The 22,942-nt window shown below is 41.5% G+C and overlaps 1 protein-coding gene and 1 pseudogene across 5 annotated transcripts; one reads left to right on the forward strand and one right to left on the reverse strand.

Moving 5' to 3' along the window:
- Positions 1 to 9,921: 9,921 nt before the first annotated feature.
- LOC109946010 (uncharacterized) lies at positions 9,922 to 21,806 on the reverse strand (annotated as a pseudogene).
- On the forward strand, positions 10,623 to 20,827 carry LOC118476889 (uncharacterized). 5 transcript variants are annotated; one of them, XR_004857696.1, is made up of 8 exons: positions 10,623 to 10,989; positions 11,089 to 11,153; positions 11,244 to 11,621; positions 11,711 to 11,769; positions 11,860 to 13,281; positions 13,356 to 13,513; positions 20,360 to 20,435; positions 20,515 to 20,827. XR_004857696.1 is itself a non-coding variant. In XM_035967227.1 (8 exons), the coding sequence occupies exons 4-8, from the start codon at positions 12,959 to 12,961 to the stop codon at positions 20,624 to 20,626; spliced, it is 642 nt and encodes a 213-aa protein (XP_035823120.1). In that variant the 5' UTR covers positions 10,623 to 10,989; positions 11,089 to 11,153; positions 11,244 to 11,769; positions 11,860 to 12,958; the 3' UTR covers positions 20,627 to 20,827. The 5 variants fall into 5 exon arrangements, 4 of the variants coding, with proteins under 4 accessions (XP_035823120.1, XP_035823118.1, XP_035823117.1 ...); XM_035967227.1 differs by having other exon boundaries at positions 11,244 to 11,769; positions 13,356 to 13,459; positions 13,487 to 13,513; XM_035967225.1 differs by having other exon boundaries at positions 11,244 to 11,769.
- Positions 21,807 to 22,942: the final 1,136 nt, after the last annotated feature.

A 22,942-nucleotide genomic window follows, 5' to 3' on the forward strand; every position in this document is an offset into this window, starting at 1 on the left:
ATTAAAAATAAATAACATTATTCACTTATTTATTATATGAACTCAAATATTAGAACATAAAATTTAGATTCATTTATACCTTCGTCTTGACAGAAGGTAATAATTACATCGTAATGTGCCAACCGTTACCGGATTGCGTGAACAGTACAAGGGCACTGTTCACCTATTTATAGGCACATGGCACAGCCTGTGTAAAATTACATCTGTGTCCTTTATAATCGACTACAATAATGACACAAAACATCTTGGGTCTTCAGGTCATTTAATCTTTAAGTCGGTTCACCCCTTCGTCTCGAGATCTACTATTGTGTCGAAGCTTCATAAGTGATAGCTTCGGCGCTGCTCCTGATAGGATCTTCCGAAGGTGTTATCTTTCTTTAGGATCTTCGGCTACGAAGCATACCCCCAACAGTAGCCTATTCGCGGTGCTAGATCGTTTTTCGTAACGAGCTTGATCCATGAAAAAGTCTTCTAGGCTTCGGGATGCCGAAGATCCGAAAAACACCTTCTCTGAGCTCGTTGGCGAGAAACGATTAAAATAATCCGCGCTCGAGGTGGCTCCATCTTGCAGCATTTACGCGCGCCCTGGCGATTCACCCTCTCGGACCCTGTGGCCCACCGTTCAGCGAGTGCGGGTAACTGTTTGTTCGGTGCGGGAGATTTTGACGATTCACCTTCCCACCTGCGGCACTATATAAACAGACGGGTAGATGTGAAGTTATCACAACATTCATTGTTATTGCACTGTTTTGCTGCCAAAAATTTAACCATAGCCGAAGCTTGATCATCGTGCTCAAACGAAGCACCGCTTTTAAATCTGCTTCGTCACAAGAGAAAGAGCTTCAGAAAAATAAAAAAAGTCAACAACAAAAATTTTAAGAAATTCATAATCAAATGGCAAGAGTTCGTTCCACTGCTAGAGTTGATCGTGAGGGGGATGAAATCGAAGCTACTGAGACTGTTTCGATTTCCGAAGCGATGAAGCGGTCTGGGCTAGTAACATCGGAGGATGCACCTGCCGCTGAGGCAGAGTAGGCTGATGCTGAGGAGACTGAGTCTGAAGATGATTACAGCAGCGCGGTGCCAAGTAAACCCAGCCATCTGGAGTTTGGAAAATCCACCATCTCCGAAGGTGACTTACCTTAGATGTTGAGTTTGGGCTATTTAAGTGAAGCAAAGAAAGAGCTGATTCATTTTGGTGGGGAAGAAACTACTCTGAAGCCAGGAAAAGATGAAGTAGTGATCTTCAAAAGTTTCTTTAAAGCTGGTTTAAGATTCCCTTTGAACAAGATGATCGCTGATGTGCTGAAGAAGTTTGGGATCTACCTTCATTAGCTAACTCCTAACGCTATCGTTAGGCTTAGCGTTTATATTTGAGCTCTCCAAAGCCAAGGGGTGGAACCATTTGCCGAAGGTTTTTGCCGAGTGCACGAACTTCATTATCAAACCAAGGCTAGGGGAGATGGACTACATGAAAACTTCGGCTGCTACAATTTTGCCTACCGCAAGACTACAAAATTTCCAGTGATCAGTTACCGAAGCAAGTGGCCAGCTGGCTGGAAATCTGAATGGTTCTACGTCAAAGTTGACGAAGAGAAGGAGAAGCTAGTGCAGAGTCCGCTAGAGTTGATCTTCGGAGAAACCAGACCACCGTGCAACATGACACCAGAGGGTCCAACACAAATTGCTCTAGCTGAATTTAGAATTATTGCGGAGCACATCAGCACTAGGGACCTAGTGCAAGATTTTTTGGCTTTCAAAGTGTTTCCAACTATGAAAGAGTGGATCATGCCGAAGCTTGAAGGAAAAAAGAAGGAAGGGGAGCTTGTTCGGTTGCCTTACCATTACAAATTCAAGAAACATTTCAAAGTGCCTTGCCAAGAATGGCTGGACACAATCGAAGTAATGTGCAATGAAATACTTGGCAATTACTCTAAAAAAGAAGATCAGTTGATGACCGCAGCCTTCGGCACCCGTCCGAAACGAAGGTTAAACCGAGTAATGGATGCACTAGGCTTTGAATATCCTGATTACGAGCGGCTAAACAAGGGTGCCGAAGGACAAAAAAGGGAAAGAGTGGCTGATGTTTTGAATAAAGACGATGAAGAACAACCAAAGAACAAAAAGCTAGAACCTGAGCCAAAAACAGGTGTTTCAAAGAAAAGAAAAGCTTCGACTCCGAAGCAAAAAGCAATTGACGAAGAAGAAAAAACTGCTGCATCACCCTCTACGACCGATGTGGAGGAAATTTTGAAGGTAATGACTGAATCCTTGCCTGTCAAGCTGAGTCCATTAGGGCCATATCTGACGAAGCTTTTTCAGAAGGACAAGGAGCCCGCGAAAACGAAGAAGGCGGGTAGGCCAAAGAAGCAAAGAATCATTACAGTAACAGAAGCCATCGAAGGGACACCACCACAAGCTTCGGCTTCGAAGGCCCCAGCTGTTGAGAGCACAACAGCTACTGAAGCTACAAATGCCGAAGCTACCGGAGCCGAAGACATTAATTTAGAAAGCATGGTTGCTGATATAGATAAAATATTATTAAACATGGTCGAGGAAGAAGCTGCCGCAGAAGAGGCTGCTGCAACCACCGAAGAGATTATGGCCTCAGAGCCCGAGAGAAAGAAAGAAATAACCGAAGACCCTTCGGAAGATGAAGCTTTTATGTTTCAAAACTTAATTGGTCAAGAACTGACAAAAGCTGAAAAAGAAGAGCTGAAAGAATATGCAATATCTTGCGGATACCGGCCTGGAGCACTTCTCTTCGATGGCATAGATGACGAAAGGTTAGACTGCGTGCGGGATCAAACTGGTGCAAAGGTTATACGTACTCTATCAAAGAGTATCGGCTTCCCAAAGCTCGAAACAGATATCAGCCGCTACCTACGACAACATATCGTCGGTAGTTTGTTTTATTCTAATTTCAAGGTAAACAACTTTTCTCTGACTTTTATTATTTTTAGTAACAAAAATGTTTTCTAACGAAGGTTGTTTGTGTACAGAGTATGCTGCTGAGCAAAGCTTTGAAAATGCAGCAGAACTTAGAAGATAAAAAGCACGAAGTTATAATTGAGAATTTAGAGAGCAAGATAAAAGAGCAATCAGTTGCTATCGAAAAGAAAGACTTCGAGCTTCAAACAACCGAAGGCTTATTAGCGGAGGCTGAAGCTAAAATAACAGAATTAAATTCGAAGCTTCTTTCCCAATCAGAAAACTTCGAACAAGAAAAGCTGAAGCTTAATGCAAAACTTGAGGCCGAAGTCCAAAAAAGTTCAGAGTTGAAAAAATCATTGATAAGCCTTTAGAATAAATGTCTGGAGTTCAGCAATCGATGTGTTCAACGGCTGAAGCTGGTGTTCTATTTTGTTGGAGCCAGCAGCGAGAAATTTACTCCTTCGGCTGAAGACCTGCCAGGTGCCTTCGAGCATATTGAAGGTGAAATTGATGATCTTGACGAAGTTATAGCTGGACATGGTGACTTCTGTGCCCTGGTAGCTTCTCGGGACACAACTGTTGCCTTTCTGAAGTCTGGCTGCGAACACGGAAAGATTATCAATAGACCCAATTTCAACTTATCACCAGCAGATTTGGATAACATTCCCAACCTTGCCCGAAGCATAGCAATAGATTTATAAAATTAGTATAGACAAAGGGTGGACGAAGTAAAGCTGGTGATGAAGCTCGAAGTCACCTTAAACCGGTAACAAAATCATACCTTGTACCTACCTCTTCCTTCAAAATTGAATTTTGCTTGCAGTACTTTAATATGTACAGGATGACGAAGCCGAGGCCGAAGCTGAGGAGTAAAAAGACGAAGCTCCATGGACACAGACGAAGCTTGAATAGTCTGTAGAAAAACTCTAAAAATTCTTGTAATAATTTGTGTAAAGAATGATGTAATTAAATTTTACTTCGTGGACCTTGTCCATACCTTGTAATATATTCTTACCTTTCCATCAATGTGTAAAGTGCTTTGATGTGAACGAAATTAGCATTTTTGAGCCGAAGGCGAAAAACATCGTCCCTTCTTTTCGTACACAGCGAAGCATAAAACTGCTTCTTTTTCTTTTTTCCGAAGCCTTCTCTTTAGAACCGAAGTAAATGTTTATGCTATGATGATGATGATCCTATGTATGTCTAAATGAATGTTTATGAATGCAAATGTATGATGTAATGTACCGTGCAAAATGAATGTCCAAACCCACACATACGAAGCCATAACCAAAGCTTTCGTTCCCTTAGGAACAACCAAAGTCTCTTTGCCGTTTATTTTTTGGTTTCACCGCTTATTTTTCGGTGTATCAGCGCTGACTTTTCGCTGTAAGTTCCGCATTCCCTTAGGAACATCTTTTGAACTTCTTCGCCTTCTATTTCGGCGGTATCGCGTTGACTTTTCGCGCTTCGCCTTATACTTCGGCGGAATCAGCGTTGACTTTTCGCTGTAAGCTCTGCATTCCCTTAGGAACGACTTTTGAGCAGAAACCTTACGCTGCGCCCCCTTAGGAACGACTTTTTGTAGCTTCGTTGTGCTCTGCATCCCTTTAGGGACGTCTTTCGAGCTTCTCCCTGTTTTTTCTTTTCTCTTTGCACTCGATGGTGCATGCTCAGTTTTTACATTTACATCTTTGGGGGATATTGCTCTTGTAGAGCTGATATAAGAAAAAGAGAAATTACATGCTATGGCCCCATTAAAAACCTTTCTCCCCCTTTAGAAAGGAAAAGGGTGCCATAGAAAAAAGTAGGAAAAATAAAAAAGATTACATCAAGCTACACATAATATCGCCGAAGCTCATCCGCATTCCAAGATCTAGGAATGTCGTTGCCATCCATATCCTTCAATCTGTAAGAACCGGATCTTGACGAAGATACTACCAGAAAGGGTCCTTCCCACTTTAAATGTAGCTTGCCTACTGTATCTGGGTTGGCAACTCTCCGAAGTACCAAGTGTCCTGGCTTGATATTTTTTAACCGAACTTTTCTGTCACGCCATTTTATTGTTTCGGGTTGATATTTATTGATATTCTCCACATCCTGAAGCCTGATCCCTTCTATAGTATCTTTTGCCACAGAATAATAAGCTTCGTCCTCTGCCGATGCCACTATTCTTATTGATCCCGCTTTAGCTTCTTCTGGGGTTATTGCTTCGTCACCAAACAACAATTTGAATGGTGTAAAACCTGTTGACCTTGACATTGTTGTGTTGTGGCTCCACACCACTTTGATTAATTCATCTGGCCACTTTCCCCTGGGCTGGTTGAAGATTAACTTCATTATTCCTGTCATTATAATGTTGTTAGCTCTTTCGACAAGTCCATTTGACTCTGGATGTCTAACCGATGCAAAATGAATCTTCGTGCCAATTTGTTCACAAAACTCTTTGAAAGCTTCAGCATCAAACTGTGTTCCGTTGTCCACAGTAATAGCCTTCGGCACTCTGAAGCGACAGACAATATAGTGACCGAAGTTATTGTGGCTATAGGCTTCGCCTCAATCCACTTAGAAAAATATTCTACTGCCACCACAACATATTTTAGATTTCCTTGTGCTGGTGGAAGTGGGCCTAGCAAATCAAGGCCCCACCTTTGCAACGACCAAGTGGGTTGTATTAATTGAGTCAAAGACGAAGGCTGTTTTTGATCTCTTGCACATTTTTGACAGCCTTCGCATTTTTGGACTAATTCTGTTGCATCCGAAGCTGCCTTCGGCCAATAAAATCCTTGATGAATAACTTTTCCTAGCAAAGGCCTAGATCCGATGTGAGAACCACACAGGCCTGCGTGTATTTCCTTCATCAATTCTATACCTTCAGCTCTGGATAAACATTTGAGCAATGGAGAACAAACTCCACGTTTATATAACTCCCCTTCTATTATCACATATGGTCGGGCCCTTGTCTCTATTCTCTTATTATAAGCTTCGTCATCTGAAAGGAAATTGCCCTGGAGAAAAGACATGATCTCGGTTCTCCAATCTTCGCTATAAACAGGAGATATATTGAGCACTACTCTTTCAAGAAGTTCCACCGAAGGTGCTTTTATTGTTTCAAAGAATACATCCGAAGGTAAAGGCAGCCCATGTGCTGCTGACTTGGCTAGCAGATCAGCGTGCTCATTTTCTCCTCTTGGGATATTTTGACAGAAAAATCCTTCGAAGGAAGCTTCAAGCCTTCGAACTGTATCCAAATATTTCTCAAGCTTCGGATCTCTTGCTTTACAACTCTTGTCAACATGACCAGAAATAACTTAGGAATCGGTTTTGAGAACCGCCCTTCTTATCCCCATTGCCTTCAACTTCCGAAGCCTTAAAAGCAAAGCTTCGTATTCAGCAATATTATTTGTGCAACTGAAATCAAGTTTCATTGCATAACATGTTCTAACTTTGGAAGGTGCAACTAAAACAGCAGCTGCACCTGCCCCGAAGGTTCCTCAGGAATCGTCGCAGAATACTGTCCAGGCTTCGACATCTTTACTTGCTTCTTCTTCTTGAGCCCCTAGCGTCCAGTCAGCGATGAAGTCTGCTAACGCCTAGGGCTGAATCGAGGATCTGTGCACATAATCAATGCTGAATTCGTTGAGTTCTGCAGTCCATTTTCCAATTCTTCCAGTAGCTTCTCTGTTCCTCATAATATCCTTCAAAGGCTGTGATGAAGGAACAATTATATGGTATGCTTGAAAGTAATGACGAAGCTTCCTGGAGGCCATTAAGACAGCATATAGCACCTTCTCCAATTATGTATAGTTTTTCTTTGATAAACTGAGAACTTCAGAGACAAAGTACACTGGGGCTTGCTTTTTAATTTGTCCTTCAAGCTTCTCCTGGACAAGCGCCACACTCACTGCAGAGTGCGAAGCTGCCACATACAGCAACAGAGGAGCCCCTGGCGCTGGTGGAGTTAGTGTCGTTAGATCGATCAGATACTGCTTCAGCTCTTCGAAGGCTTTCTGCTGAACTGATCTCCATTGAAAGACTTCGACCGACTTCAGCACTTCAAAGAATGGTAAATTTCTCTCTGCTGATCTGGATATAAATCGATTCAAAGATGCCAATCTTCCTGTCAGCCGCTGAGCCCCCTTCTTTGTGCTTGGCGGCTCCATCCGAAAAATGGCTTCAATTTTGTTTGGATTAGCTTCGATTCCTTTTGTTGAAACTAGACAACCAAGGAATTTGCCCTTCTTTACTCCGAAGAAACATTTTTCTGGATTCAACTTAGGCCAGCTTGCCTAAAGTTAGCAAATGTTTCCTGTAGATCAGCAATGTGATTTTCTTGCTTCGTGCTTTTTACTATGATATCATCAACATATGTTAGCACATTTCTGCCTATCTGAGAATGAAGGACTTTCGCGGTCATCCTGTTGAAGCTTCCTCCAACATTCTTGAGCCCCTCAGGCATCCGAAGGTAACAATATGACCACTAGGGGTGATGAAGCTGGTTTTTGGCCCATCTTCCTTCTTCATCCAGATTTGATGATAGCCTGAATAACAATCTAATAGACTCATGAGCTCTGACGAAGCTGCTGCATCTACTAGAGAATCTATCCTTGGTAATGGAAATTCATCCTTCGGACAAGCCTTGTTGAGGTCAGTAAAATCAATGCACATTCTCCATTTACCATTGTCCTTCTTCACCATAACAGTGTTAGCTAGCCATTCTGGATATTTTACTTCTCTGATGACTCCAGCGCTAAGAAGTCTTTTCACTTCGTTCCGAGCACCTTCGGCTTTGTCATCAGACATTTTCCGAAGCCTCTGCTTTCTGGGTCTGAAGGATGGATCAACATTGAGCGAGTGTTCAATAACATCCCTGTTGACACCACAGAGATCATTAGCTGACCATGCGAAGACATCTTTGTTGTTGAACAGGAACCTTATCAAGGTTTTCTCCTGCTCTCCAGACAATTGAGATCCCAGCAGCACCTTCTGCTCTGCTATATCTTCACATAAAAGCATGGGCTTCGGCTGATCAGCCGAAGCAGCCTTCTCCCTTCTGTACTTATATTGCTCACAAGCTTCAGCTCCATCTATATTATGGATTGCTTTTGAATCTATCTAGTTTCTTTTGGCCTTTCTGGCAGCTTCCTGACTTCCATGAATAGCAATAGGCCCTTGATTCGAAGGTATCTTCATGCAAATATATGCTGGATGAAGAATTTCTTCAAAAGCATTGAGTGTTCCACGACCAATGATTGCGTTGTAGGGGTATTCCATGTCGACAATATCAAACACAACTTGCTCAGTTCTTGTGTTGTTGACAAATCCGAAGGTCACTGGCATCGTGATCTTGCCAAGCGCTACAATCTGCCTTCCTCCGAAGCTACAAAGAGGGTGTGTAGCATCATGAATCTTATCCTCTGGCTCTTGCATCTGTCTGAAGGCCTTAGCAAATATAATATCCGCTGCACTGCCTGTATCAACCAGAACATTGTGGACCAGAAATCCTTTGATAACACAAGAAATAACCATAGCATCATTGTGAGGGTAATCCTTGAGCTGAATGTCCTCTTGGGAGAAGGTAATAGGGATATGGGACCATCTTGACTTGATGAAAGGTCCTTGCACCCCGACATGATGTACCCTTCTCTGTGCATCCTTCTTCTGCTTCTTGTTGGCTGGCTCTGAGCATGAACTGCCTGTTATCGGGAGTACCAGCTTCGGAGCCAAAGCAGCTCCAGCTTGATTGTTGAACGAAGCCATTAGCTCAGAAAAGTGAAAGTGAGTTCACCGGAGGTGGGCGCCAATGTTTGGGACTTGTTCTCAAATGTTTCGAATTAAGAACAAGGCGACATAAAATGTTAAATATTAATGCCCTTCGTTCACTGAAGGATTATCTCCCCAAGGATTTAATGAGCTTCGGACGAAGGTCATGAGCAAATAAAAATAAATAACATTATTCACCTATTTATCAGTCTTATAAAATAATATGAAATAAAATATGAAGCATGAAACATTATAGGAGAATATCTTAAAAATAAATAACATTATTCACTTATTTATTATATGAACTCAAATATTAGAACATAACATTTAGATTCATTTATACCTTCGTCTTGACAGAAGGTAATGATTCCAGCGTAATGTGCCAACCGTTACCAGATTGCGTGAACAGTATAGGGGCATTGTTCACCTATTTATAGGCACAGGGCACAGCCTGTATAAAATTACATTTGTGTCATTTACAATCGACTACAATAATGACACAAAACATCTTGGGTCTTCAGGTCATTTCATCTTTAAGTCAGTTCACCCCTTCGTCTCGAGATCTACTATTGTGCCGAAGCTTCATAAGTGATAGCTTCGGCGCTGCTCCTGATAGGATCTACCGAAGGTGTTATCTTTCTTTAGGATCTTCGGCTACGAAGCATACCCCCAACATGTAACTTGGTCTCTAGACCACCAAAAAGGGTGCTCCAAAAATTGTTGGAAAGCTTAAGAAAAGTACTACAATTCTTCTATAATTACTAAGAGTTGATTCTCATTTTAGCTTAGCCAAACAATCCAATTTTCGAAACCTGTACAAAATTTGGACAGATTCTGAAACTGGACTTGGAAAAATCATAACTCCTAAACTACTAGACTTATGGTCATGAAATTTTTACACAATCAAGATAAAGAAGTGATCTACAACTTTTATATATAACATTTCTACAGAAAACATGGTTTGTTTTTGTTGAACTAGCTGCGCAATTAAAACTGGTCATGCAGTCCCAAACAGCAAGCATTCCATTCAGCTCCTATTTAGCTTCTCCCATTATCATGTTCTTGATACTTATAAAACTTTAACACAATATCATTGATTACGGCTAAAACCACCTACTTAATCACATATATAAACTAGTATACTTCATAATCAAGCACACAATCAATTCACATGACTTTCATTTTGTCAAACACACGGAGCGCAAAAACAGCAAGTGCAGCAGGTGCTCATTGAGGTCAATAATAAGGCCGGGGCTACGCAGATCCGGGGCTACTGCTCGGTGGAAAAAGTGCACATGCGGCGGCGAGCAGCAGGTCCACAGCGAGGTCGGAGAGGCAGCCAGCGTTGAGGGAGATCGAGCCGCTGACATGGATGTCAACGTCCGGTGTGGGGATGTTTCCTGCCGCTGCCGTGTGGAACCATGGAAGGGAGGAACAGGGGGCGTAACCTTCTTCACCCAAACATTCTAATATTTCTTTTCACCAATATCACACATAAAACACACAAATTAAATCAAGCACAAACGCCGGATGGGAAAATAAGCAAACAAACAGTCCACAGCAACGATACTCACCGTTAATAAATCCGACACGAATTCCACAAAAACCACGATGATCTCCTGTTCTGGCTGTTCTGGCTTTTCGTCAAGCACATGGGGAGCATCGCTCTAGGCTTTTCTTCTTCTTCCATGTAACCTCCCTGGGCGCGACGCAAGGATTGGACAGCACACGAGGCTGACGGGGTCTCCACAACGACGGAAGAGAAGTTGTGGCTGTGGTGATGACGAGGTCGACGGAGAGTATGGTGAGAACTTGAGAAATTTGGAACTGGGCCATTATGAAACGTGGGCTTCGCTGGATTAATTGCCATAAAGTGAATTGGTTTCGCCTAGGTGCCATTATGAACAACTGCATATACGCTAGAATGCCTTTTGGTTGTTTACCAAAACCTGAAATGGTTTTAATTTAATTAGAGAAGGCGACTTGACTCTTTTGCCCCTCATCATCTCTTTCACATTCACGGGAGATTTTTCACGGTCTTCTTTCTTTCACCGTGGCCAACAGGCCAAGCTCCTCACGGGTCCTCACCCGCCGCCATGCTCCTCACCTGAGGTCTCCTCATCCACGCCCAGGCTCCTCACCGCGCCCACGCCAGCAGGGGGCTTGCGCCAGCAGCCAGCGCTCTCCGGTCCCCGCACCACCGACTGCAGGCGGTGGTTGTTCGATTGCCGCCCCGAAGCTCTGCACCATCGCCACCGTCGACGCCCTCCACGTTGGCTGCTCCTCCTACAACAGGTGTAAGAGAACGGGGTTTGCATTTTTGATTTGATGTTTGATTGCCAGCATGCCTACAAAATAATCAGTACATTCTGTTTCCTAAAATCCAAACCCTAGGTTACATAAGAAAAGGAAAAAGGTAGTTATCGGATGGAGTCCATCTCAATTGATGATTTCCATGGGTATGCTCTGCTATCACTTTGTTGTTAGTTGACGAGTAGGAAGCACAGTAGCAGTGCAATTTCGCTAACCGCTAACCTATTTATTTCCAGCATTGATGATGAGCCTTTAGCAATAGTAGAAGCTCATGTTCGACATGATCAACCACTAGCTGCTATTGACTGGGACACACTACATATTTTTGATAGTACATATGAAGAAGGAAGGATAGAAATAGTTGATGATAACCAAATGTATGTGCTATTGGGGCTAAGAGATGAGGATGAGGCTGCTGATAAGGGTAGTGAAACTTTCGAGCAGGCAGACAATGCACATGCAGCTAGTGGCAATGACACCTTTGTTGACAATGACACTCTTGGTGCAGCCATCCTTGTTAATGATGACATACCAGGGGAGAGGGTGGTGGTGCATGATCCGGATAATCCTTGTATGGATATTGGAACTGTGTACCCAAGCATGCGTGAATTTAGGTTAGCTATGAGACAGTTTGCTATAAATGAAGAGTTTGAGCTGCAAATCGTGAAAACTGACCCGAGTCGATTTATTGGTGATTGCAAAGGGGAGGATTGCCCGTGGCATATCGTGGGCCGTAGGCAACCCGATGGGAAGACTGTTATGGTATTTATAATTGGTGGCCTTTGATTTTTGTATGTAACATTGTCCTTCATTTATATGGTTACTAATTGATTTTTTTTGTTTGTGTTGTAGGTGACAGTGTTACTTGATGAACACAATTGTACCTCCAGCGCTAGAAGAAAGACCACTACACCTACTAGTGCATGGGTGGCATCAAAGGCTATTCATCTGTTAAAGAATTCAGCCATGGGAACTAAAGATTTAAGGATTAGGTTGGAAGAAAAATACAAGTGTGAAATACCTTATGACACTGTTTGGAAGGGAAGACAACTAGCACTGAAAGAGTTGCATGGCAGCTGGGAAGAAAGCTTTCAGATGCTATTCAATTGGAGAGCAGAGGTTTTGAGTCGGTCTCCAGAGAGTGTCATCGAGGTTGACATTAAAGAGGTGGATGGCAAGGTATATTTTCATAGGTTTTTTTGTGCATTGGGTCCTTGCATTAAAGGTTTTTTAGAGGGTTGCAGGCCATATCTAAGTATAGACTCTACAACACTTAATGGTAGGTGGAATGGGCATATGGCTGCAGCAACTGCTATAGATGGTCACAATTGGATGTACCCAGTAGCCTTTGGATTCATAGATGGTGAAACTGAAGATAATTGGGTCTGGTTCATGAGTCAAATGAAAAGGGCCATAGGAGATCTCCCTTTGCTTGCTGTGTGCACAGATGCATGTAAAGGACTCGAAAAGGCAGTTAAGCTTGTTTTCCCTTATGCTGAACAAAGAGAATGCTTTAGACATCTCATGCAGAATTTTGTAAAAAGATTTGGTGGTGACATCTTCTCCAATATGTACCCTGCAGCCAGAGCTTATAGGCCAGGAGTCAGCCAGTACTTTTACAATCAAGTTGTGGAAGCTTCAGAGGATGCAAAGAAGTGGCTAGAAATGTACCATAATTTGAAGTGGAAAAGGAGTGAGTTTAACCCTGCCATTAAGTGTGATTATATCACCAACAACCTAGCTGAAGTTTTCAACAATTGGGTTAAAGATTGGAAAGACCTTCCAGTTGTTGAGCTTGCAGACAAGTGTAGAGAGCTGATAATGATTTTATGGCAAAAAAGAAGAAGGATTGTAGAGAGCTGATAGTGTGGATGTGGAGCTGGAGGATTTTGTGCATGATTTTTATTCAGTTCAGAGGTTCAAAAATGCATACAAGAGAATTATAGAGCCAATGCCAGATAAGTCTCAGTGGCCACATGTGGACCTACCATTTGCTGTTGCTGCACCACTAGACAAGAGAGGTAGAGGAAGGTACAAAAAACTCAGAATCAAGAGTTGTCTTGAAGGTGGGAATAGCAAGAGCAAGAAGGCTGCTGCAGAAAAAGGAAAAGAGGCTGACAAAGAGGCAGCTAATGAAGTTGACATGCAGGCTGAAAACCAAACTGAAAAAGGCAAGAAGAAGATGATAAGAGGGAAGAGAAGGTGCAAAAAATGTGGAGAACTAGGCCACGGTGAAACCAGCTATAAGTGTCCATTAAATGGAACAAAGAAAAGGCAAGTGTACAAATGGTTCATTCAAATTGTTGACATTTAATTATTTCCTAAAACTATTTTCCTCTATCACACAGGAAGAGAAAGCCTCGGAAGAACACAACTAAGTATGGGGAGAATGCCAAAGTGCCAACGCAAAAGAAGTCAAAAGAATGTGCTGCTGTCCAAGAAATGGAGGAAGGTGCTGCTGTCCAAGAAATGGAGGAAGTTGCTGCTATCCAAGAAATGGAGGAAGGTTGTAACATCCCGGGATCCACAAACACCCCAGAATGCTACTAAACTACACATCTAATATTCATATATAAAATTTCAACAGCATCTCCTTTGAAAATTGCATAAACGGGGGAAGCAACAAAGTATAAATAGATATCATGATAAGAAAACATATAAGACATTAATAATCTGCTAGCAATGGGAAGACAACCATAACAACATGAACTGAATTAATCAGTGCGCACGACTAGTTAAAAACAAACATCCTTTGACAAGAAGTTTCTAATTAAATCATGGCTGCGTCTGGGCAGCATTATTATGAGAGTGAAGGTGGATGTGCTGCTACTTCCCACTCCCCTTGATGAGCAACAAGCACCTGCATTGAGTAATGCAAGAGTGAGATGAAACATCTCAGCAAGCTAATTGTTCTGACGAGATATTTAAACCACAAATTGAATTCATCAACATTTTAAAAGAGTCACAATTAAAAATCAGAAATGCTTGTAGATATAGAACTCAGTAGTCCCACTATAACCAATACCATCTCATTTCCTCGAACAACCACAATAGGTTCTATAACACTTCCCTGCGTCAACAATACCTGCAAATATCACTTCAATGTATGCATAGGAATGCAATGTGTAGGTACTCTATCTTCATACCTCTGGGGGTATAAAACCACATCATCTGCAAATATCACTTCAATGAATGCATATGAATGCAATGCATATGTCTTCTGCCTTCATACCTCTAAGGGTATGAAGCCGCATCGTACCCCTTCTCGGGCAACGTACGATGCTAAGCTGTACCGGTACGGTCGGACCATAGGTCACGACAAAACTTCATATGCAAATGAGTCATGCAATGTATATGGCATGCTACATTTATCAATAAACTTCACTTCCTTCAGATACAACACAAACCTCAAATAATACTTCATTTACCTTCAGATACAATACCAACCTCAAATAATACTTCATTTACCTTCAGGGGTGTGAATTAATCTCATGAGTCATACTCAAATCATAATCATCATCAATATATGATTGAGCATCAGTATAATGCAAGAAAGTAAAGCATCACCATAGAGTCCAATTATGAGAGAATCTGATACTTCTGAATATTAGAGTGTAGGCGATAGAAATAACAGGTCAGAACGGAAGCAACCACCGCTACATTCACTTGCCTTCATCGAAGAAGAAGAAATGTACTAGACATGATCTGGAGTGTAGCCACCTGCTAGTGGGCATAAAACTTAGTACACATATTTCACAAACATTTGCCATCAATCAACAAAACACTCCTACACTTGAAACCAAGACCCAGTGGAAAGACTCCCACCCTAAACCACATGCCATACAACAGCAACGCTGTTTGTTAATTTTGTATCTTTAAAATTAAAACAGCGGTGATATCAAACAAATACTCTAGGAGTATCTACACAAAATACTCTACAACTTCAGTATTCAATAGATAATTAAATTCTGCCATCTACAAGTTCTAAAACATCTGACAAGATAACTGACTGAATCTGTTTTAGACAGCAGTATGGTTAACTTTAAAATTCGATATCTCCAAAACTGCTGAACCCAAAATTATGAAATTCTGCTGGAAGTAAGAACTTTTATCCCTCTACAAAAGTCTCCATAGTTGGAAGAGCCAATTCGGCCATTTACTAGATGAAACCCACCAATGAACAGACCCACTCATTTTTGTCAGGTAAACAGGAACAGCCACAGTAAAACAAACATAACTGGAGTTTCACAAATCATATGAATGCACTCTTTAACAATCTGGAAAGCTTATAAAATTATCTACAACTTCTTTTACCAACCCACAGTTTAATTCTGTTGATAAAATTGCCTAAATTTTAAGAGAACAGATTCTGCACAGAATTATGAGACTGAAAAACTGCTATAGTAAAACTGCAATAACTTTCTGGTCGGATGTCCGATTGAGGTGTTCTTCGCGGCCACGGAAAGATCTACAAATTATCTACGACTCATACATAGACTTTTTATTTTTTTGAGGCCACTAAGACCACGGAAAACTGGCATGAACAGAAACTGTCGAATCTGCCATTCTGCAGAAAACTAAATTCGAGATCAAAACCTAACCCCACATCAAATCCAACCTCTAATCCTTTAATTCCCATGATCCACAACCTCCAAAAGCCTATAATTACAGGGAGGAACAAGGATCTCATCCATACCTAGGGTTTCCCCAAGAAATCTTCAAGAGGAGATGGGGAAGAACATCTCCTTGATCCTCTCTTCCTCTTCAATTCAACGTGCCCCTCCTTTTCTCGATCCTTGCTGCGTAGGGGGAGATCTTGGGGGAGGAAGCAATGGAGGATGGCTGCCATAGGGGGAGGGGGCGTCCAGCCAAGGGGGAGAAAAAGGGGGTGGCGGCCAAGAGGGGGGTGAAGGGAAAAAAAAGGGTGGCCACCTAGGGTTTTTGTGGGAGAAAGAAACGACGCCTCAGATGACTTCTATCTTTGCATCCAATGGCCCACAACCCTTTACCTCATCCACGCACCAGAGATTAACTTTTGGTCAACATTTTTTTTGGGATATTACACTCTACCCCCCTTAAAAAGAATTCGACCTCGAATTCGGCCACTCCAAGCAAAACACCCAAGGTACCCCATATAGCACCACAATTCAAAACATGGGTCCATTATTTGTCTTAATTAACACAAGAACTTCTACCTTGGACTAATTGTCTAAGGAAACTATACGACCTGACATCAAGCATGAAACAACATGTAATGAAGCACAAAGCATGTCATAGTTGCAATCAACACTCCAATTTCACACCATCAAATTTGGATGCAGCTATACATCAACATCAATGTCTTAAGACAACACTCTTTTATGAAGGGGTAATATGCACCAAGCACAACCCTTACCAACTTCAACCATTAATTTTAATTAAATGGTGAAACATCTACACCCGACGAATGTATAAGAAGATCAAACACCTCACCTTAAAGCACTATGAAACAAGTAGTTCTATTGGAACAAAACTCCTAATCTTCCTAAACCTTATTCTTGCCATCATGAAAAGATAATCATGTAATCTAGCATTCCTTGCACCCCACCGAAAGGGAGAAAATCTATAGAACTAATGGAGCAATAAAGCCAAAAGAAGCCAATAACATCTTGTGCGGCATAGTTCATCGAAGAAATGCCAAAAACTCTACATAGAGCACTGATAGCCCAACAACAACACAATACTTGCTTAACCCATGTCACTATACTTCATTCAACATCTCAACTAAGAAAAATATCCAACTAGTAAGGATAACCTACACATAATATAAGTCTTCATCTACTGTAGTTCAGAAACTTACATTTCATTCTATCATACGATGCACTCAAAGTACCAGACATACAAAGTCAATAATAATAACCCCTAATCCTTCACACATTTGACAAACATATTAAGCTGATGTAAACACCACATGATCTAGGAATAGGTGACTAGCCACACCCAACCAACTCTAGGCTAGGCAAGGACTTCCTTCAAACTAATAGATAGGTGGTCTAAAAAAATGGCTCCACAAGCATGCATCGAAAAGGGAACCATCAGATCCTCAATGTATCAATACATAATCAATGGATCAAGAGAATCAAAGATTTATTCTACAATTAGTATGACTAACAGGCAACCACTTTAAACCACATCTAGGCTTTGTGGCAACTAAAACACACAATATGAGAGAGACATGTAAGCCATTCTGGCTATGAAAAGACTTCCCCCAAAAATCCATATAAAGTACCAATATTCATTTCTTTCAAAACTGGTTTCTCAACATAAACAATCATTCTTTGCAATGATAGTTGGAGCTATCCACCAACCGCTCAACAACTTAAATTCAAATGGATGATTACCTTGTACCCCAAAACACGCAATTCACACTCCTCTTAGAAACATCCACAATCAAGCATATATAACAATATTATTGTAATAAAACTCAACCATGAAAAACATGGTGAAAACAACATAGGCATACTTGTATATCACAAGCATAATAACAACTTCATTCTCACCAATGACCAGCGATATCTACCGCATTAATAAAACAATATCACAATTTCAGAAATAAATTATATTAAGCATTAAGCCATAAACAACTTACCACATCACCGTAAAGGAATAGGGAGGGGTGAAACTATTGTCATCTGCACTCCAAAGACATTAATATATATCAAAGATATTTGAACCCATACCCTTCCTATATGTGCAAGTGTGTCAAATTTATCTTCAAATTGCCAAGAATCTAAAGCCTATGCTTTGATACCAACTGTAACACCCCGGGATCCACAAACACCCCAGAATGCTACTAAACTACACATCTAATATTCATATATAAAATTTCAACAGCATCTCCTTTGAAAATTGCATAAATGGGGGAAGCAACAAAGTATAAATAGATATCATGATAAGAAAACATATAAGACATTAATAATCTGCTAGCAATGGGAAGACAACCATAACAACATGAACTGAATTAATCAGTGCGCACGACTAGTTAAAAACAAACATCCTTTGACAAGAAGTTTCTAATTAAATCATGGCTGCGTCTGGGCAGCATTATTATGAGAGTGAAGGTGGATGTGCTGCTACTTCCCACTCCCCTTGATGAGCAACAAGCACCTGCATTGAGTAATGCAAGAGTGAGATGAAACATCTCAGCAAGCTAATTGTTCTGACGAGATATTTAAACCACAAATTGAATTCATCAACATTTTAAAAGAGTCACAATTAAAAATCAGAAATGCTTGTAGATATAGAACTCAGTAGTCCCACTATAACCAATACCATCACATTTCCTCGAACAACCACAATAGGTTCTATAACACTTCCCTGCGTCAACAATACCTGCAAATATCACTTCAATGTATGCATAGGAATGCAATGTGTAGGTACTCTATCTTCATACCTCTGGGGGTATAAAACCACATCATCTGCAAATATCACTTCAATGAATGCATATGAATGCAATGCATATGTCTTCTGCCTTCATACCTCTAAGGGTATGAAGCCGCATCGTACCCCTTCTCGGGCAACGTACGATGCTAAGTTGTACCGGTACGGTCGGACCATAGGTCACGACAAAACTTCATATGCAAATGAGTCATGCAATGTATATGGCATGCTACATTTATCAATAAACTTCACTTCCTTCAGATACAACACAAACCTCAAATAATACTTCATTTACCTTCAGATACAATACCAACCTCAAATAATACTTCATTTACCTTCAGGGGTGTGAATTAATCTCATGAGTCATACTCAAATCATAATCATCATCAATATATGATTGAGCATCAGTATAATGCAAGAAAGTAAAGCATCACCATAGAGTCCAATTATGAGAGAATCTGATACTTCTGAATATTAGAGTGTAGGCGATAGAAATAACAGGTCAGAACAGAAGCAACCACCGCTACATTCACTTGCCTTCATCGAAGAAGAAGAAATGTACTAGACATGATCTGGAGTGTAGCCACCTGCTAGTGGGCATAAAACTTAGTACACATATTTCACAAACATTTGCCATCAATCAACAAAACACTCCTACACTTGAAACCAAGACCCAGTGGAAAGACTCCCACCCTAAACCACATGCCATACAACAGCAACGCTGTTTGTTAATTTTGTATCTTTAAAATTAAAACAGCGGTGATATCAAACAAATACTCTAGGAGTATCTACACAAAATACTCTACAACTTCAGTATTCAATAGATAATTAAATTCTGCCATCTACAAGTTCTAAAATATCTGACAAGATAACTGACTGAATCTGTTTTAGACAGCAGTATGGTTAACTTTAAAATTCGATATCTCCAAAACTGCTGAACCAAAAATTATGAAATTCTGCTGGAAGTAAGAACTTTTATCCCTCTACAAAAGTCTCCATAGTTGGAAGAGCCAATTCGGCCATTTACTAGATGAAACCCACCAATGAACAGACCCACTCATTTTTGTCAGGTAAACAGGAACAGCCACAGTAAAACAAACATAACTGGAGTTTCACAAATCATATGAATGCACTCTTTAACAATCTGGAAAGCTTATAAAATTATCTACAACTTCTTTTACCAACCCACAGTTTAATTCTGTTGATAAAATTGCCTAAATTTTAAGAGAACAGATTCTGCACAGAATTATGAGACTGAAAAACTGCTATAGTAAAACTGCAATAACTTTCTGGTCGGATGTCCGATTGAGGTGTTCTTCGCGGCCACGGAAAGATCTACAAATTATCTACGACTCATACATAGACTTTTTATTTTTTTGAGGCCACTAAGACCACGGAAAACTGGCATGAACAGAAACTGTCGAATCTGCCATTCTGCAGAAAACTAAATTCGAGATCAAAACCTAACCCCACATCAAATCCAACCTCTAATCCTTTAATTCCCATGATCCACAACCTCCAAAAGCCTATAATTACAGGGAGGAACAAGGATCTCATCCATACCTAGGGTTTCCCCAAGAAATCTTCAAGAGGAGATGGGGAAGAACATCTCCTTGATCCTCTCTTCCTCTTCAATTAAACGTGCCCCTCCTTTTCTCGATCCTTGCTGCGTAGGGGGAGATCTTGGGGGAGGAAGCAATGGAGGATGGCTGCCATAGGGGGAGGGGGCGTCCAGCCAAGGGGGAGAAAAAGGGGGTGGCGGCCAAGAGGGGGGTGAAGGGAAAAAAAGGGTGGCCACCTAGGGTTTTTGTGGGAGAAAGAAACGACGCCTCAGATGACTTCTATCTTTGCATCCAATGGCCCACAACCCTTTACCTCATCCACGCACCAGAGATTAACTTTTGGTCAACATTTTTTTTGGGATATTACAAAGGTGCTGCTGTTCAGAACCCAACTAAGCCTACAATGGAAACAATTATAAATGATAGCCCAATTAGGGTCACCAGAAGGTTAGTAATTGATAGCCCAATTTGGCATGTTGTGTATGCTGCTAAGATATGTACTGAATGTTTGCTCTTTCACTTGCAGTCGACTTGCAATGCTATTGGGAGTTGGTCCAACCTCACAGGAAGGTCTGCCATCAGCATCAGACAAGATGACAACTCCTACAAAGCTAACACCTAGGAAACTGAGATGCTGATATGTGAAATCAGCTAGTATTTATTAGTAGCATGTATCTGAGATGTGAACTGAACCACTATTAGTAGCATGTATCTGAGATGTGAACTCAACCACTATTAGTAGCATGTATCTGAGATGTGAACTCAACCACTATTATGTATCTAAGAAAGTTTGAGATGGCTACTTGCCTTTTCTCATATGGAGAGCCATGTCTATCTGATGTGAGGTTTGTGTGAAAAATTCTCATCTGAAGCTTGTGTGTAAATCTGATGTGATGCTTTATTATGGTGAGTCTAACTGATGTATCTGATGCTTGTGTGAAAATTCTAATGTGATTCTCATGTATCAAGTCTGTATAAGGTTTGCTGCTACAGACCATTGTAAGGTTAGTGGTGCTGTTGTAATTATTGTGAGGTATTTGTGCTGTAATCTTATTGCAAGGTACTAGTGCAGGTATCAAGTCTGTAATTATTGTTTGCTTTTTCTCATATGCAGAACGTGGGTGTAGTTCTGCTCTTCTCCAATGCAGGTTCTGCTCTTCTCCAAGTCGCGTGGGGGCTGCAGACCGTGGGCGTGGGTGTGGGTGTGGGTGCAGGCGCGGGTAAATCGACAGGGGTAAAACAGTCAGATCAGCTGCTACTTTTAAATTAAAGCTGATCCACTTCTTATTAAACAGCCAGAAGGCATTCTAGCGGGTATGCAGTTGTTCATAATGGCACCTAGGCGAAACCAATTCACTTGATGGCAATCCAGTGAAGCCCACGTTTCATAATGGTCCAGTTCCAAAATTCTCGTGAGAACTTAGGACGTCCATGGAGGGAGGTGCTGCTGTTTCCTACGTCATGAGAGAGGTCAGCTAGGGCAACCATAGGAAGTAGCAAGGGAAGGGGTGTGTCCAGGGAGATGGCTGGCGAGCAGGGAAGGGCGAGGGGATGGGGTGTTGGCCTCAGCAGGAGGGGGGCGCTGGCATCTATGGGAGAGGGCTCGACATGGCCAGAGAAATAGCAGCCATGAGCACCAGGGCAGGGAACGAGCTCACCATAGGAGAAGCAAGGGGCAGGGGAAAACTTCCTTGCTGCAGAAAGGGAGGTCGCCGCCATGGAAAGCAAAGCAGCGGCGGCCAGCAGGAAGGCGAGCTCCATGGAGTTGGCGTCGAGTTTCAGAGATGAGGGAGAGAGGAGCAGTGCGGGTGACCTCTAGGAAATAATGGGCCGACATGGAGTTGAGCGGCTTCCAGAAGCTTGTGCACACAAAAGAAATAAGACAGTAAAGGGATAAGGAAGAGAGTTATGCGGTAGAGGGATAAGAGAAGAATTCAGAATTTTCTTCTCCCATTTTCTTCAACCAAATAAGACACAAAATATTAAATCCAAAACTAGGGCCGACCGGGTATAATTGAATCGAATCACTACGAACCTGTTCGACAGTACATGAGATAAGGTTTAGATGAGATGTCGATGGATCAAATGGAACGACGTCAGGGTCGATACAATAAAACTATGCTGGATTTGATTGGATTCGAAACCCAATAATTTTATCTGCAACCTGAACAGGGAAACCGATTAATTATGAATACTCAATATCGGCTCTAATTATCTCGCATCAATACTCTTGTCGTCGAGCATCTAATAAAATTTACTCGGGTTAAAAATCACAAGAGTGGGTCAAGGTTCCAAATTCGTATTCGCTTAATCGATAAATTTTTAAACAGACACAAGGCTCGATATTTCGCGAAATAAATACGCGAGATTGATACAACATCGAAATTGTGATCCTTTCGGAATCGACGTCACACAACGTTCAAGTGAGCGAGAGGTTGTGCGCTATCCAGGCACCGGTTAGCACCAGCCACGCGCCACGATGCCAGGCCACAGAGAGACACGTGCAAGTCAAGCGTGAAAGAATTTGAAACAAAGTTTAGGAACCAGATCTGATTTCAAAGATTATAGTTTGGGCAAGACATCGAGGGCTCAACCCAAACGATATTGGATTTGTTGTTTCGAAAGATTACTAAAGTCTGAATTTTTGCAAAATAATTTAGGACAATTTAAACAGATGGAGACAGCCACGATATCAAAATCGCGATAGACAAAGATGATTAAAATTTAGTGTACATTTTATTCACCGCTATCACGTTTTAAAGTCCACACTCGTGGTCGAGCAGACGATAAACACCTGGGGTGTTACAGTATGCTTCATCGCCGAAGATCCTGTAAGAAGAAACACCTTCGGCAGATCCTCTCAAAAGCAGTGCCGAAGCTATCATCTATAAAGCTTCGGCATAGTGACATGTCTCAAGACGAAGGAGTGCACCGACTTAAAGATGAAATGATCA

This window comes from Zea mays, chromosome 4 (assembly GCF_902167145.1).
Source record: "Zea mays cultivar B73 chromosome 4, Zm-B73-REFERENCE-NAM-5.0, whole genome shotgun sequence".
NCBI classification, from domain to species: domain Eukaryota; kingdom Viridiplantae; phylum Streptophyta; class Magnoliopsida; order Poales; family Poaceae; genus Zea; species Zea mays.

Bases quoted from the DNA above. Each gene is read 5' to 3' on its own strand.
- LOC118476889 (XM_035967224.1), top strand. From the start codon at position 11,122: ATGGAGTCCATCTCAATTGATGATTTCCATGG. The intron at 11,154-11,243 runs GTATGCTCTGCT...ATTTATTTCCAG, and splicing joins TCAATTGATGATTTCCATGG to CATTGATGATGAGCCTTTAG. The intron at 11,770-11,859 runs GTATTTATAATT...TTTGTGTTGTAG, and splicing joins CCGATGGGAAGACTGTTATG to GTGACAGTGTTACTTGATGA.